At 45.8% G+C, this 16,686-nt stretch overlaps 1 protein-coding gene across 1 annotated transcript; it reads right to left on the reverse strand.

Annotated features, from left to right (window-relative positions):
* Positions 1-5,626: 5,626 nt before the first annotated feature.
* Positions 5,627-16,426, reverse strand: LOC120024059 (saccharopine dehydrogenase-like oxidoreductase). Its single transcript, XM_038968166.1, has 12 exons — positions 15,936-16,426; positions 12,782-12,894; positions 12,344-12,424; positions 11,931-12,060; positions 11,493-11,542; positions 11,015-11,145; positions 10,631-10,748; positions 9,426-9,545; positions 8,953-9,009; positions 8,588-8,699; positions 8,327-8,408; positions 5,627-8,136 (listed from the first exon to the last, which is right to left on the reverse strand). Exons 1-12 carry the CDS (start codon positions 16,126-16,128, stop codon positions 8,040-8,042), a joined length of 1,284 nt encoding a protein of 427 aa, XP_038824094.1. The 5' UTR covers positions 16,129-16,426; the 3' UTR covers positions 5,627-8,039.
* Between the last annotated feature and the right edge of the window lie 260 nt (positions 16,427-16,686).

The following is a 16,686-nucleotide window of genomic DNA, read 5'->3' on the forward strand; positions in this document are numbered from 1 at the left end:
TTAGTCAATAAGATTTTTGCAACGTAAGCTTAACTTTCTGAACATTCGAGATGTGTAGTCCACTTGTCATTCCAATCTCCTTTGCATTAGCGTAGCCTCTTCTGTAGCCTGTCAACTATGTGTCTGTCTATCCCTGTTCTCTCCTCTCTGCACAGACCATACAAACGCTTCACACCGCGTGGCCGCTGCCACCCTAACCTGGTGGTCCCAGCGCGCACGACCCACGTGGAGTTCCAGGTCTCCGGCAGCCTCTGGAACTGCCGATCTGCGGCCAACAAGGCAGAGTTCATCCCAGCCTATGCTTCCCTCCAGTCCCTTGACTTCTTGGCACTGACGGAAACATGGATTACCACAGATTACACTGCTACTCCTACTGCTCTCTCCTCGTCTGCCCACGTGTTCTCGCACACCCCGAGAGCTTCTGGTCAGCGGGGTGGTGGCACTGGGATCCTCATCTCTCCCAAGTGGACATTCTCTCTTTCTCCCCTGACCCATCTGTCTATCGCCTCCTTTGAATTCCATGCTGTCACAGTTACCAGCCCTTTCAAGCTTAACATCCTTATCATTTATCGCCCTCCAGGTTCCCTTGGAGAGTTCATCAATGAGCTTGACGCCTTGATAAGTTCCTTCCCTGAGGATGGCTCACCTCTCACAGTTCTGGGTGACTTTAACCTCCCCACGTCTACCTTTGACTCATTCCTCTCTGCCTCCTTCTTTCCACTCCTCTCCTCTTTTGACCTCACCCTCTCACCTTCCCCCCCTACTCACAAGGCAGGCAATACGCTTGACCTCATCTTTACTAGATGCTGTTCTTCCACTAATCTCATTGCAACTCCCCTCCAAGTCTCCGACCACTACCTTGTATCCTTTTCCCTCTCGCTCTCATCCAACACTTCCCACTCTGCCCCTACTCGGATGGTATCGCGCCGTCCCAACCTTCGCTCTCTCTCCCCCGCTACTCTCTCCTCTTCCATCCTATCATCTCTTCCCTCTGCTCAAACCTTCTCCAACCTATCTCCTGATTCTGCCTCCTCAACCCTCCTCTCCTCCCTTTCTGCATCCTTTGACTCTTTATGTCCCCTATCCTCCAGGCCGGCTCGGTCCTCCCCTCCTGCTCCGTGGCTCGACGACTCATTGCGAACTCACAGAACAGGGCTCCGGGCAGCCGAGCGGAAATGGAGGAGAACTCGCCTCCATGCGGACCTGGCATCCTTTCACTCCCTCCTCTCTACATTTTCCTCTTCTGTCTCTGCTGCTAAAGCCACTTTCTACCACTCTAAATTCCAAGCATCTGCCTCTAACCCTAGGAAGCTCTTTGCCACCTTCTCCTCCCTCCTGAATCCTCCTCCCCCTCCTCCCTCTCTGCGGATGACTTCGTCAACCATTTTGAAAAGAAGGTCGACGACATCCGATCCTCGTTTGCTAAGTCAAACGACACCGCTGGTTCTGCTCACACTGCCCTACCCTGTGCTTTGACCTCTTTCTCCCCTCTCTCCCCAGATGAAATCTCGCGTCGTGACGGCCGACCGCCCAACAACCTGCCCGCTTGACTCTATCCCCTCCTCTCTTCTCCAGACCATTTCCGGAGACCTTCTCCCTTACCTCACCTCGCTCATCAACTCATCCTTGACCGCTGGCTACGTCCCTTCCGTCTTCAAGAGAGCGAGAGTTGCACCCCTTCTGAAAAAACCTACACTCGATCCCTCCGATGTCAACAACTACAGACCAGTATCCCTTCTTTCTTTTCTCTCCAAAACTCTTGAACGTGCCGTCCTTGGCCAGCTCTCCTGCTATCTCTCTCAGAATGACCTTCTTGATCCAAATCAGTCAGGTTTCAAGACTAGTCATTCAACTGAGACTGCTCTTCTCTGTGTCACGGAGGCGCTCCGCACTGCTAAAGCTAACTCTCTCTCCTCTGCTCTCATCCTTCTAGACCTATCGGCTGCCTTTGATACTGTGAACCATCAGATCCTCCTCTCCACCCTCTCCGAGTTGGGCATCTCCGGCGCGGCCCACGCTTGGATTGCGTCCTACCTGACAGGTCGCTCCTACCAGGTGGCGTGGCGAGAATCTGTCTCCGCACCACGTGCTCTCACCACTGGTGTCCCCCAGGGCTCTGTTCTAGGCCCTCTCCTATTCTCGCTATACACCAAGTCACTTGGCTCTGTCATAACCTCACATGGTCTCTCCTATCATTGCTATGCAGACGACACACAATTAATCTTCTCCTTTCCCCCTTCTGATAACCAGGTGGCGAATCGCATCTCTGCATGTCTGGCAGACATATCAGTGTGGATGACGGATCACCACCTCAAGCTGAACCTCGGCAAGACGGAGCTGCTCTTCCTCCCGGGGAAGGACTGCCCGTTCCATGATCTCGCCATCACGGTTGACAACTCCATTGTGTCCTCCTCCCAGAGCGCTAAGAACCTTGGCGTGATCCTGGACAACACCCTGTCGTTCTCAACTAACATCAAGGCGGTGGCCCGTTCCTGTAGGTTCATGCTCTACAACATTCGCAGAGTACGACCCTGCCTCACACAGGAAGCGGCGCAGGTCCTAATCCAGGCACTTGTCATCTCCCGTCTGGATTACTGCAACTCGCTGTTGGCTGGGCTCCCTGCCTGTGCCATTAAACCCCTACAACTCATCCAGAACGCCGCAGCCCGTCTGGTGTTCAACCTTCCCAAGTTCTCTCACGTCACCCCGCTCCTCCGCTCTCTCCACTGGCTTCCAGTTGAAGCTCGCATCCGCTACAAGACCATGGTGCTTGCCTACGGAGCTGTGAGGGGAACGGCACCTCCGTACCTTCAGGCTCTGATCAGGCCCTACACCCAAACAAGGGCACTGCGTTCATCCACCTCTGGCCTGCTCGCCTCCCTACCTCTGAGGAAGTACAGTTCCCGCTCAGCCCAGTCAAAACTGTTCGCTGCTCTGGCACCCCAATGGTGGAACAAACTCCCTCACGACGCCAGGTCAGCGGAGTCAATCACCACCTTCCGGAGACACCTGAAACCCCACCTCTTTAAGGAATACCTAGGATAGGATAAAGTAATCCTTCTAACCCCCCCCCCCCCCCCCCCCAATAGATGCACTATTGTAAAGTGGCTGTTCCACTGGATATCATAAGGTGAATGCACCAATTTGTAAGTCGCTCTGGATAAGAGCGTCTGCTAAATGACTTAAATGTGACTTAAATGTGTTGGAGTCGTGCCCGGCCGTGCAGTCATGAGTGAACGGGGAATACAGGAGGGGACTGAGCACGCACCACTGAGGGGCCCCTGTGTTGAGGATCAGCGTGGCGGATGTGTTGTTACCTACCCTTACCACCTGGCGGCGGCCCGTCAGGAAGTCCAGGATCCAGTTGCAGAGGGAGATGTTTAGTCCCAGGGTCCTTAGCTTATTGATGAGCTTTGAGGGCACTATGGTGTTGACAGCGACAGAATTAAGAACATTGGCTGTTCTTACAGTATTCTCCCTGTACACCAAGTCAGAACCGTAGGATAAATATGAGGGCATATAAGCAGACAATGAAAGCTCTTCCAATATTCAATGATGACATTTCTCTAAAACAGGCTATGTGCACCACCAAGTCAGAACAGAAGGCAAAGTTATATGGGTGAAAGGGACCAAATTATTAGGGTGAGGCACATGGGCTACTAACAGCTTACTACACAACATACACTTAGTACTACTTTCTTAGCTACAGTATACATATCTCCCTGTCATATTACATAATTTATGCAGCAGCATAGAAGACATTTTTGGACTCACCATTGTGCTGTGCTCACTCGAACAAGAAGGTGGCGAGGCGGTCCTTCTTGTATTAGATTTTTTTACTTTAACGCCTTTTTCTCCCCAATTTCGTGCTATCCAATTGGTAGTTACAGTCTTGTCTCATCGCTGCAACTCCCGTACGGACAGTGAAGGTCGAGAGCCATGCGTCCGCCGAAACACGGCCCAACCAAGCCGCACTACTTCTTGACACAATGCCCGCTTAACCCAGAAGCCAGCCACACCAATGTGTCGGAGGAAACACCATACACCTGGCGACTGTGTCTGCGTGCATGCGCCAGGCCCGCCACAGGAGTCGCTAGAGAGCGATGGGACAAGGACATCCCTGCCGGCCAAACCCTCCCCTAACCCGGACGACGCTGGGCAATTGTGCGCCGCCCCATGGGTCTCCCGGTCACGGCCGGCTGTGATAGATCCTGGACTCAAACCAGGATCTCTAGTGTCACAGCTAGCAACTGCGATGCAGTGCATTCGACGACTGCACCACTCAGAAGGCCGAGGCGGTCCTTCTTGTGGGAAAATTTTGTCATAAAACTTTGTCATCAAAGTCTGGCATTCTATGGATTTATGGTGCTTTCAAGACAACTGGGAACTTGGAAAAAAACAAGGTTGAATCATGACGTCAGTGATCTTCAGGTCGGAGTTCTAGAAAAAGGCCTGAGTTCCCGACTTGGATGACTGTTCAAAACGTATTTTTCCAGTTGGAGCTCGTTTTTTCCCTTAGTCCCAGCTGTCTTGAACTCTGAGATTTTCCAGTTCTGAATTTCCAGTTGTTTTGAACGCTGCATAGCATACAGGGGAAGCGAAATAGTGATTGCTTTCCAACACTTGCAGTTAGCCACTGATTCCTTCCAAAACACTCATTGTTGAATCTGCGATTTCCAACTTGTTTTGTAATGTTTATGTCCAATGGCTGATGAGCAACAATACGTTTTATCTATAATTTCTCTTCATATGAAAAGGATTTGCCAGTAGATTGTCGACATGATTAATGATGACTGCGTGTCTAGTTTGCTAGCTAAGATTTTGAAAGTATGATGTTGAGTCCAATCAAAGCTACGGTAGATATAACGTGATTTAACGTCATTTTATCTGTGGCCAATGACCTTGAGCCTTCTTGGATGTGCACTTCTAATGTAAATCTATGGCAGCACCCAAGGTGGCTTGAGCTTTCTAGCTTTCCCTGTAGATTTTGCGGTGATGTAGTGTCCCCATGAGTGACTGTCACGACTTCCGCCGAAGTCGGCTCCTCTCCTTGTTCGGGCGGCGTTCGGCGGTCGAAGTCACCGGTCTTCTAGCCATCGCCACTCCACTTGTCATTGTTCCATTTGTTTTGTCTTGTTTCCCCGCACACCTGGTTTACATTCCCTAATCACACTACATATATATTCCCTCTGTTTCCCGCATGTCTTTGAGTGGAATTGTTTTGTTACATGTTACGCGCCAGGCTGGTTTTTCCCCGGGTACCGTGTTGTACCCGAGTGTGTTTAGTTGTTTAATTTATGCATTATTGTGACTGTTGTCGCGCTTTGCACTTTTGCATTTGGCTGGAGGTTTTTGACGCAGTTGTGTCCGTCTGTTGTTACTTCTGCCAATTAAAGTGTGCGCCTGATCACAACTCTCCGCTCTCCTGCAACTGACTTCTTACCAGTAGCGCACAACCTGACAGGGACAGAACACTGAGCCAATCATGGCGCAACTAGAGAAGAAGACCAACCCCTATGCTCCGTATTTTCCACTGGCTGCCCCTCAACCACAGAAAGCACTGAGCTATGCTGAAACACAGGCATTTTGGAGCTGCCTTACTCAAGAAAGCAAAAAGGAGACCATGTTCGTATGCGTCTTTATTAACTCAATCATTTATTTTTTACATCGTTTTCTAACTGATATGTGACATGTATTAATGCCAAAATAACATGCAAAACAGGCCCCACCTGCCCTGAATGACGGGTCACCACTGAGAGAGAGGACAGAGAGAGACAGCAAGAGGATGAAAGAAAGAAATAGATGGGGGGAAGAGAGATAAGGTAAACAAAGTCAGAGGAGAAAGAAAGGAAGAACAGAAAAAACAAGAGAGAAAGGGAGAGAGAGAATTAAATAGAGAGAGTGAATGCGGGGCTGGAAGCGCCCGATAGGTGTTTTGCTCTGCAGCCCACTCTAAACATCATGCCTAACTGGTAGGGTGGAGGCTGTTTGCTGGACTGAGGAAGGCATCAGTCAGAAGAGGGGAGGATAAGAGTGGAGATGGAGAGAGTGGGAGAGAGCAAAGGAGAAGTAAAGAGGAGACAAGACAGCAGGAGAGGAGTGTGGAGTAGAAAGGAGAGAGATCGAAGAGGGGGATGAAGAGATGAGGGGAAAGTAGAGGCAGATAGAAGGGATGAGCTGGTCAAGGTGAGGGAGATGGCATGAATAACAGCACACCCACGATGGCGGGAGAGGAGGGCAGGGGAGAGGAGGGCAGGGAAGAGGAGCGCAGGGAAGAGGGATGGGGCTCCTGTAGCCTATGTGCATAGGGAAACAAACCACTGCATTCTCCTGTCTTGCTCTCTTTCTCCCTTTCCTTGTTCGTTTTCTCAGCTACACGTATAGCTATGCTATACACCCTGTACTTAACCACGCTACTTAACAATTACTCTCCCACAGTTTTATGATTGAACAAACCTGTCTATTTCCCTCTGTATAACTACAGTAGAACTAGGACACTGCTCTCTCTCAGAGTTGTTGCGACAGTGGTGGAGGAAGGGTAGAGACAGAGCTGAAGAGGGAAGGGAGGCTAAGGAGGGAAGAGAAAGGAGGTTGAGTCACAGTCTACAGACAATGCCTCCCAGGTCCTTCCAACCTTGACCCTCCTCATTCACGTACCCACATCTGTTACCCATGATAAACCCGGCCATCCCCCTCCTTCCCCATCCATTCTGGCTAAAAGTGTATACATGGACTTTTAATTACGGTTCAACATTGTACCATCCCATGTCTCCTCTCACAGGCGGATTACCTTAACTGACAGCTCATCTAGTTAGTGGCATGTACATTTTTGGGAAGTGGGAAGGGAATGTGTAATTAGAGAAACATCGCCACCTAGTGGGGAGGTTGGGTCCTGAATGTGCTGATGGGCATTGGTAGACCGCATTTGAAACCATTTTCTTTAGCTTATAAACATTATTTAGGTCGCGCAGTCTGAGGCGATATTTGTTGTTACATTTTCAGGTTACCATATGTGTGTGTTTATACTTGTACAGAGCAGTATGTAATGCTTGCTTGTTATTTTTTATAGAACAAAAAAACTGAATATCACCACGTTTATAAAACACTGGTATTATTCGGAAATATCTTTATAAGTCTTTCTTATAATGCCCTTGGACTAGTCTGATTAAAAGCCATGTGGCAAGCACACGCACGCACACACACACTGTGGCAAAATATGTGTGTTAAAATGTGAGTTAAAACACAGAATAAAGACCTATAGGCCACAGTCCTTTCTTGGCTATGAGAACACACAACAGCCCTTAAACTAGTCCTCCACTACATCCTATTGTGGAGAGCTGTAATCTGGGTCAAGGACACTCACATACACATTAACAATACTAATAAGTCACTTGTATTACGGACAATTGATTTGAAACCCACCGAGTGACACCTCTGCATGACCAAAATTCTGAAGCCATAAAAGGACAGTTCAAACGGGCCACGAGAGAGACACAGACTTCAGACTAGAACGGTAACAATGTGGCCGGCTGTCTGAATGCCTGTATCCTTAGCCTGATAAAAAGGCTGATCATGTATGGCTTTAAGGGGAGACAGATACAGCTTTAAGGGGATGAGGTTTGTCCATTTGGCCTAATATTGACATCCAGTATTTCCTCTAACATAGACCACAGCAGTCATTGGGTTAAGCAATCGATACACAGAGCTGGTGGGACTAGGGTAGGGGGTGACAGAGGGTTAGAGTATCGCTCACCCTATTCACCTGTATGCCATGGCACTTCATGTAGATCTGAAAGGATTGGATGGGTATAAGCAATATGGTGAATATAATACCTAGCCCACCAGAGGGCAAAGTGAAGATATTACCAATTTCTATATTGCTAACAAAAAACAGTCCAAATCAAAACCTCTCAGATATAATAGAAATACCACCGCCACCCAGATGCACGAAATACACCAGAATTTAGCAGCCAAACATGTCCTAGGGGTTGGATTTGGGATTGGGCACAGACAGGAGTCCTTTTTCTCAGACCCTCTCGTCAGAATCTCTTCACCGAGAACACCAGGCCATGTCTGTTGAGGCGGTCAATGAGAGTTGTCCTGGCAAATGCAGCTCCTGGACTGTACACTCCTCCCCTGTCAATCACAACATAGTGTTTACTTCTAGGTCCTGTACATGCATATATTACAATATATATATATATGTACTGTTACATTGTAATAATAGCTGCATATTTGATGTACCAGTGTGTCAGACTTCATTCCTTGTAGAACTATAAAATATTCACGAGAGACAGAAATCGAGAGACAGAGGCACCTGACTCACTTTATAGGAAGGAATTGTGGTTCATTCAGCAGAGTGATAGCTGCCTGTACCATAGCAACAGGTGTGGCTACATAGCCAGGCTCTGTGGACCAATGAAAGTCAACATAGTTTATCAACAAAAACTATAGTAGACCAATGATAATCAAGACGAAGAAAATAATAAGCACTGTGTGGACATTGGACAGAGCATGAATAGACATGACCCTGACCTGCATTACAACTAAACCAAAAACAAGGCTACAATCAGAGATAATGTATTACCTGCTCCGTGTATCTGGGTACAGATCCTAGCGTTGGGTCTTCCCTGAGACGGGTCCAGCCCCTCAGCATAACCCTCCCCGAAAAATGTCAGACTGAAAGATGTTCCGTCCATCTGGGAGAGGAGAGGAGTCTTAGCGCTTCAAGTTATGAACGCTAACCTCCACTTCCATAAACTGATCAAATAAATACAGTGCTTTTAATTTAGTTTTTATACATATATAGTGATGTTATCAACATTCTACAATGCCTGCATCCAAAACTTGACTTAAGCATGAAATGTTTATGGAGGTTCTTCTCACTAGACACATGGCTATGACTGGGCCATTCATGTACTGTTTCCATCGGGCCTGAGTCCACTACAGTACCTGCTTCCTGCTGGGTCCAGCCTTGGTGAACACGCCAAAGGAGAAGAACTCTGGGAACTAAGGAGCAGAAACATCAACCAATTCACCGGAAAAATGAGCTGATTACCTCCCATCTCCAACACAGGTCATTTCTTCTTGTTATTGCTGTACAGTACAGTAACTGTATGTTATATTCACACAGATCTGACAGTCATGCAGGTTAACTGAACGAGGGGCTCACAGTTAAAAGAAGAGGAGACCATTCGTTTGTGTCTTTTCTACCCTTAATTAAGCCAACCAACTGTGACTGACTATTTTCACAAGATTGGTAACCAAACTACTTGGTTAATATAATTTCCACAGACATCTAATGTGGAGAAATACACTGTATGGGCCCGGGTCAAAAGTAGTGCACGATATGGGGAATATGGTCTTGGGCTCTGGTCAAAAGTAGTGAACTATATAGACAATAGGGTGCCATTTTGGACACACACCGTAATTAGGAGCTTCCTTCCCAGGCCGAACTTCCCTAGGAACCAGAAGAGCAGGCCACCACAGAACATCTTTATCAACGACCAGACGCCACCGACCCCTACATACGCAGAGTACTGGACCTGAAGAGGGAGAGAGGGAGGGGGAAAGAAAGAAGGGGAGAGAGAAAGAAGGAGAGAAGTAGAAAGAGAAGGGAACTCGATAAATAACTTTTAACTCCTGCATGCTCCTGTAAGCTACTGATGTCCCTACTTCTAAATAGTACTCCCCCATGCCATGGAAAGGCTAAAGAAAGGGCACAGGCTAAAGAAAGGGCACATCACAGGCACTATAATCCCTAGTGCACTATATTGGCCAGGAGCAGTGTTGAGACACCCCACAGAGATAATGAGGAGAGCAAGATGATGAATCACTTGGAGCTGCTGTATGACTCATTATCATTTATCTCTCTCCATATGAAGAAAAACAGGGGTTCTTTACAATCTCTCTCTCTCCACAAGGAAGAAAAACAGGGGTTCTTTACAATCTCTCTCTCTCCACAAGGAAGAAAAACAGGGGTTCTTTACAATCTCTCTCTCTCCACAAGGAAGAAAAACAGGGGTTCTTTACAATCTCTCTCTCTCCACATTGGATGTTTGTGAGTAAATGAGGCTTCATTATATAGTTTCATAGGAAGCTCGTAAATGGAATACAATTTTGACAGCCAGAGTTGCTTGACCTAATTAGGGGTTGTGAAAGCAAGGAAGGGGGGAGACACGTAGATACTGAGGTAGACTATGGAAAATGACAGAATAATAACGTAATTTTGCAGACGCTTTTATCCAAAGCGACTTACCGTCATACGTGCATACAAAACACATACGGGTGTCCCAGGAATCGAACCTACTATTGAGGCGCTGCATGTGCCATGCTCTACCAACTGAGCTACAGACGACCATGTACCCCTCTGGGTATTGTACGTGGCAGTAGATGGGGTTTGACAGCGGTCTCGGTATTGAGCAGGTTGTTTAGGCTAGCCGTGATGGATAAAATACTGGGGAAAGGAGGGGTAGCCTGGATACCAGTCTGTTTCTGCTTTAGCCAACTGATCGTTCTCTTGCCATGCCAAACCTCTACGCATCAGCAGGACCACAATGTAGCATCGTTGAGTGACTGAACGCAGGCAGCCAGTCAGGAAATAGAGGTGGGGGGTTGTGTTAGATCTTACTGGTAACTCCTGATGGCCCTCATACAGGAAGCGCTGGGATCTCCTGACTACTGATGGGTCTGAGCCCATGAAGGGTATGGCATACTGGTCAATCTCCTTACTGAAGAACAGGCTACCCCTGAGGAATACACAAACACATACCACACACACACATACATACAAGTCAGTTTACTTCCAAATACACTCTCAAATTTTCACCATCAGCATCCCACAGAATTCAGCATAGACAGACGCCATCAACTCATTTAATCTATATTGATAGACAAGTCCTCTAAATCCACTTCAGCATTGCCAAGCACCAACTGTGCCATACCAATCAAATGCAATGACTTTGAATGGAATGAGTGAACACAGACTGTCTGTACATTAGACATCTGCCAATACCTCTTCTTGACCTTTGCACCTACAACTGGGAGAGGTTGGTGGCCAAATTTCTTCCTCAGCTTCCTCAGGGAGCCGCTGTCTGCAAAGCCGTAGATGGCGGACTGCCATGTGCCGTCGTGGGCACAGCCTCCCTACAGGGAAGGAATATCCCAAAGCTTAAGCCAAGTCACCATCACAACAAACAAACTATTAAAGGAATGGTTCACTCCAAAATTAAAGTCGATCAGAATTCCCCAGAATTCCCCATTTTCAGACCTCAAAAGTGGTTTACTAGTCCACGTCCCATGCCATTTGTTGTGTCTAACGAAATGATGAAATTAGATGGTGCCTATAGTTCCTATTCATTCACGATTAAAGCATATAGCTGGATCTAAACAAAATAATGGTGTGGACCTTGGAATCATCAACATTAGATCACTTGTATGACTACATTTCCCATAATGCATGTAGAAAAACCGGAAGTGATAGAGCTGTCTACCTCAGGACCAGTGTGTATAGTCAGGAAGCTCTCCACAGCTGTCAGTGTCCCTGTTAACAGATATGACACAGTGTTATTATATATCCTTTAATCAAGGACAGACTGGACAAGCACACAGATAGAAACCTCATTGGAAAAGCAACAAGGGTACTAATGCAGTGAGTTAATTGTGTACTGTAGCTGTATCATCGCGTTTGGAATTCAGCTAAAAACACAAACATCTTCTTTGCCAAAATGGTTCCGTAATTCATCATTGATAACAGGAAAAACACCAGTAAAGCAGAAAGAGCCTGCAGATACAATGTCAAGGGCAAAAATAAGTATGAGAACTGTATCTTCTTCACAGATGGCTGCCATCACAAACAAGTGCTGTTCTCTATAATAAAACATATATTTTTTAAAACATTCACAAACCCAATTAACAGTGTATCTCTCTACCTTTAAACTGGTTCTTTGTGTACAGGATACCCATGTCAGCTGGTATGGAGTCAAAGCCACAGCTGCCAATCACATACACTCCACTGTCCATCGCTCTGCTGTGGTACTCCAGTTGCATCCTCTCCAGGAACTACGGACCACAATACAAGACCACTGTAAAAACACCTAGCAGAGAGACATGGGGTGCACCCCAAAAGGCATGCACTGCTTTCCACCAGACTATGTTGGCAATAAGGATGATATGAGCATAAAGCTCCTAAAATGCAAATGCATCCTACCATCGTTGTCTCTGTAAAGACAGTAATAGACAGTAATAAAACTAGGTTGGAGGTAGAGGCTAGTGAAGGCACTGAATTGAGCCATAAAGACAGACATTTAATATGATGGTGTTGTGTAATGACAGAGCACACTACCTGAGGTTCTCCACAGATGTCTATGCAGTGGGCTCCATTCTCTATGCAGGCCTTAACCACTGGCTCACCATAGAACCTGTACTAGGGAGACAAGAAAAAGGACTCAATATGATTTGGGTGTTAATGGAGGTATAGGTGTGTGTGTGTGTGAATGCGTGTCGTCAACCCTTTATCAAAAGTATCATCTCCCTATCAAATTGCCATACCTTTGCAAGTGACCCCATGTTATTACGTTCCATACGCACTGATAAAGCTGAGTCGACTGTACTGTACAGCAGTACCGTGGCCACAGCTACACAGGCAGCATACTCCTAACAAGCTTTCCAATTATCATTGGGGACAAGAGTAACTTGGGAGTCTGGACCAATGACACCCCAAAAGGCCAGCCCTCATCCCAGGTATCAATAACAAGAACAGTCATTATTACTGTAGACTTACTGGCCCCACACAGTTGAGAACAACCAGTCCTTGTTGGCACATGATGGCCAATGAATCTGCTTCGGAAACATCAGCCACAATGATTTCAACTTGAGTCCTTAACTCCGGCTGACCTGGAAACAGAGAGCAAAGTTCTACTGAACGCATGCATTGGTTAAAACTCACACATCTACAGTAAATCATAGCTTAATACAATATTGAAATAGGCATTTAGAAAAGGGAAAGGGGAATACCTAGTCCGTTGTACAACTGAATGTACTCAACTGAAATGTGTCTTCCGCATTTAACCCAACCCCTCTGAATCACTGATCACATTGTTTGGAAAGATTTGCATTATTAGACCAATTTGCATGGGTGACCATTATTAAGCAAGTCACAAGCCAGTGGGATCAATATCAACTAAGATTAAACAGCAGTATCCCTGTGTACCCAGTGAAATATTAAGACACCTGTTTACCGGTCAAGTTCAGCAGTGTTGTTGTTCACCCGTAGAGGACAACGGACACTGCGTGCGCATACAACAACAACAAAAAAGGTTCTTGAGGGGTTCTTTGTCAGCGGTGAGGGTGATATGTGTAACCATTTTTCAGGTAGGGTTCTTTACTGCTCATGAAGGGTTCTTTACTGCTGTGATGGCTGTGAAGAACCATCCTGTTCTTTCCCTCTCCTCCATGTTTTGCTTTATGCCATGAAATGCTAGATTGTTAAAAGGTTCCTGTAATTTTACAGTACACTAGAGGCTACTGGTTGCAGTGAAAGTACTGTAAACAGCAAGTTACTGAATTTTGTACCAGTTTAAGTGGTTGGTGGTTAAAGGTTAAAAGTTGAGCACCTATTTTACTGTAACACTGACAGTTCTGCAATCATTGTGACAATGAAGAGCTGCACTGTTAAGAGGTTACTGTGCAGTGTTTCCCCTAGGATTTTTTTCACCAGTGGTGGCAAGGTTAGCAGGGGGGTGGGTGTGCATTGTTACTAGTTTTAGCGCAATGATATGCTAGCTGTTCCCATAGACTTCCAGTCATGGAGCCAATGACTATCCATTTAAAAGCGCATCTCGACAGAAATGTCTAAAATAACTTCATATTTTTTGCAGCAGTGGCAACAATTTGAATGAATATAGGGGAAACACTGCTGTGTATTTCACAGTAACTTAATGGCAGTTAGCTGCCTGGAAGTTTGCGTTACCTAGCTGTCAGTAAGTTAGTGTAAAATTCACAGTAACTTAATACCCAGTAACTTACTTGCAACTAAATGCCAGTAACTTACTGTACTTTCACTGAACTATACTGATTACAAGATTAACATTAGTTGACAACTACTAAGCATTCTTTGTGGTTAGCACACTTGGATCTCAGCCTCAACCTCATGGTTGACAGCTAACTGACCGTCCTGCCACACCATCTGGTCAGTGAGTGCGACAGAAATCAGTCACAGTCACAGTAAGTTACTGAATTTTACAATAACTACTTGCAGCAAGCAGACAGTAAATTATAGAAGGGGGAAAAATGAAATTCCTGGTGGCCAACTACCATTAAGTTACTGGTAAATGCACATTAAATTAACCTCTTAACAGTGCAGCTCTTGATTGTCATAAGCTCTTACAAAGATCGTAGAACTGGAGTGGACAAATGAGGTGCTCAACCTTCATCAACATAACAATAAAACCACTTAAACTGGTACAACACTTGCACTAACAGTTGGCACAAATACAACATATTTTAGATCATGCCCCCAGATATGCTAATGAGCCCCCACCAGCACAGCCCCCACCTACATTTCAGAGGGCAGTAATGATTGTGCCTTATATTGAATAGAAAAATGTACCATTATACTAGATTTGAGCACATGTATCCTTAATGGTACTGACCAGTACTCACCAACAGGCGAGTACCTAACAGTGTGTGCCATAAACGCATCTGAAGTATCCTATAAGTATAACTGTAGACCTGTCATTGGTTTTACCTGGAACCAGAGGGTTCTTCATGAGAGGGTTCTAAATGTGGTTCTAAACAGGGACAAATCAAAGGGTTCTATGTGGCACCCAAAAAGGTTCCCCCATAGGGACAGATGACAGAATCCTGCAACAAGAGGGTTCTTCATGAGAGGGTTCTACATAGAACCCAATTGGGTTACCCTACAGGGTCAAAACAAAAATAAACCCAGGGCTCCTTGTGAGATTAATATATAAATTAATCAAACCTTTATTTAACTAGGCAAGTCAGTTAAGAACAAATTCTTATTTACAATAACGGCCTACTCCGGTCAAACCCGGATGAAGCTGGGCCAATTGTGCGCCACCCTATGGGACTCCCAATCACGTCCGGATGTGATACATGACCAATGGGATGCTTGAGGAAGTAGCGTGAATGCCTACATGCAGAAACGCCCCGAATTGCAGGCTGCAGTTGCACACTACTGACGCTGGCAAACTAGAGGTTGTGAGTTCAAATCCCAAGTGAGGGTGACTCGGAGTTATCAGAATACAGCAGTATACTGTCCCTTACAGAAACATCACCTTAATCCAGCTCTAACAATGAAGTATATTTTTGTATATTCCCTTACAAAACAATATTTCCGTTTTGAAACTGCAGTAAAAGTGCAGTAACTGCAGTCCACTGTTGTATTTTGGACGCAGTAATTGCAGAATAACTGCCGTGTACAGCTGCTGTTATACTCCGCTCTAACTACGGTTACACTGCAAAATTACTGCTGTAAAAAAAACGGTGTATTTTGGACGCAGTATTTGCGTGTACTGCAGTTATACAGCACTCTGACTGCAATTATTTTCCATAAAGGTTTACCATATTTTCACTGCATCCAGAAACCGGGATTATTATGTTTTACAGTGTAATGAAGAACCCTCTGGTTCTATCAGTGCAATGAAGAACCGTACAAATTGTTATACACAGGTTTATTGGAAGAACCGCTATAAAAATGGTTCCCCTGCAGAGAAACTGAATGAACCTTTGTTACTAGCACCTTCTACAAAAAAATGCAAGTGTATAGGCCTTGTCGTTTGAAGGCAACTGAAACCGTTGCCGCTGTTAATCATTATACAGTAGTAGCCTAGTCAAACCATGCTTGACAAAAAACATAATTTTACTGACAACAGGCACTCGCTTATCTTTTCTGGTTAGTGTCAAACACGTACGGAGGGTCTCGGCGGCTTGGTTCAAAACTCCCTCCAGCCGCTGTCTGCTGCGCCCGGCCAAGGCCCATTTCAGAGACCCGCTTGGTCCTTCGAAGGCGCTCCGGGCTACCTCTTCCACCACAAACTGCCCGGTAAAACCGGAGGCTCCGAATATGATAATATGATAAGGTCTGGTAGAGGTTACAGTCGCCATTGCGCACTAAAACGTCCGTTTACTGTAGCCAAGTTTACGCAGCGTGACGCGCCAAAGGATTTGTTCTCGTAGTGTTTCGTATCAATCAACTGACTACAATGTTAACCAATGCATTCGGTATTACTGCAATGTTTGGCAAAAAAAATATCGAGATTGAAATACTACAGCTGAGATATGTAAAACCACATGGGTAGGCATAATAAGGATATCCGAAATAACTCGAACTTTGCCTTAAAACATATAAACTGCGCAACAATATTGCATGAGTCGACTGCGCTCTAGTCGAACGCTTGATAGTATAAATACACAATTCTAGAATAATGGTGTCTGGTTTGGTTTCATGGTGCACTGGGACATCTTGTGACCTGTTGGTGGTATTACATCTTGAGAGGAGCCCCGTAGGCTACAACATTGCACAACTCATGCCAATGTGAACAATGAAATAACATCTCATACCAAGTTTCCTTTATATCATGTATGTTCCATCGAGAAAACAAGTAAACAAAAATAATGCAACATATAAACACGGATTGCATGATGCAACACAATTGCAAACAA

This window comes from Salvelinus namaycush, chromosome 29 (genome assembly GCF_016432855.1).
Source record: "Salvelinus namaycush isolate Seneca chromosome 29, SaNama_1.0, whole genome shotgun sequence".
NCBI lineage: Eukaryota > Metazoa > Chordata > Actinopteri > Salmoniformes > Salmonidae > Salvelinus > Salvelinus namaycush.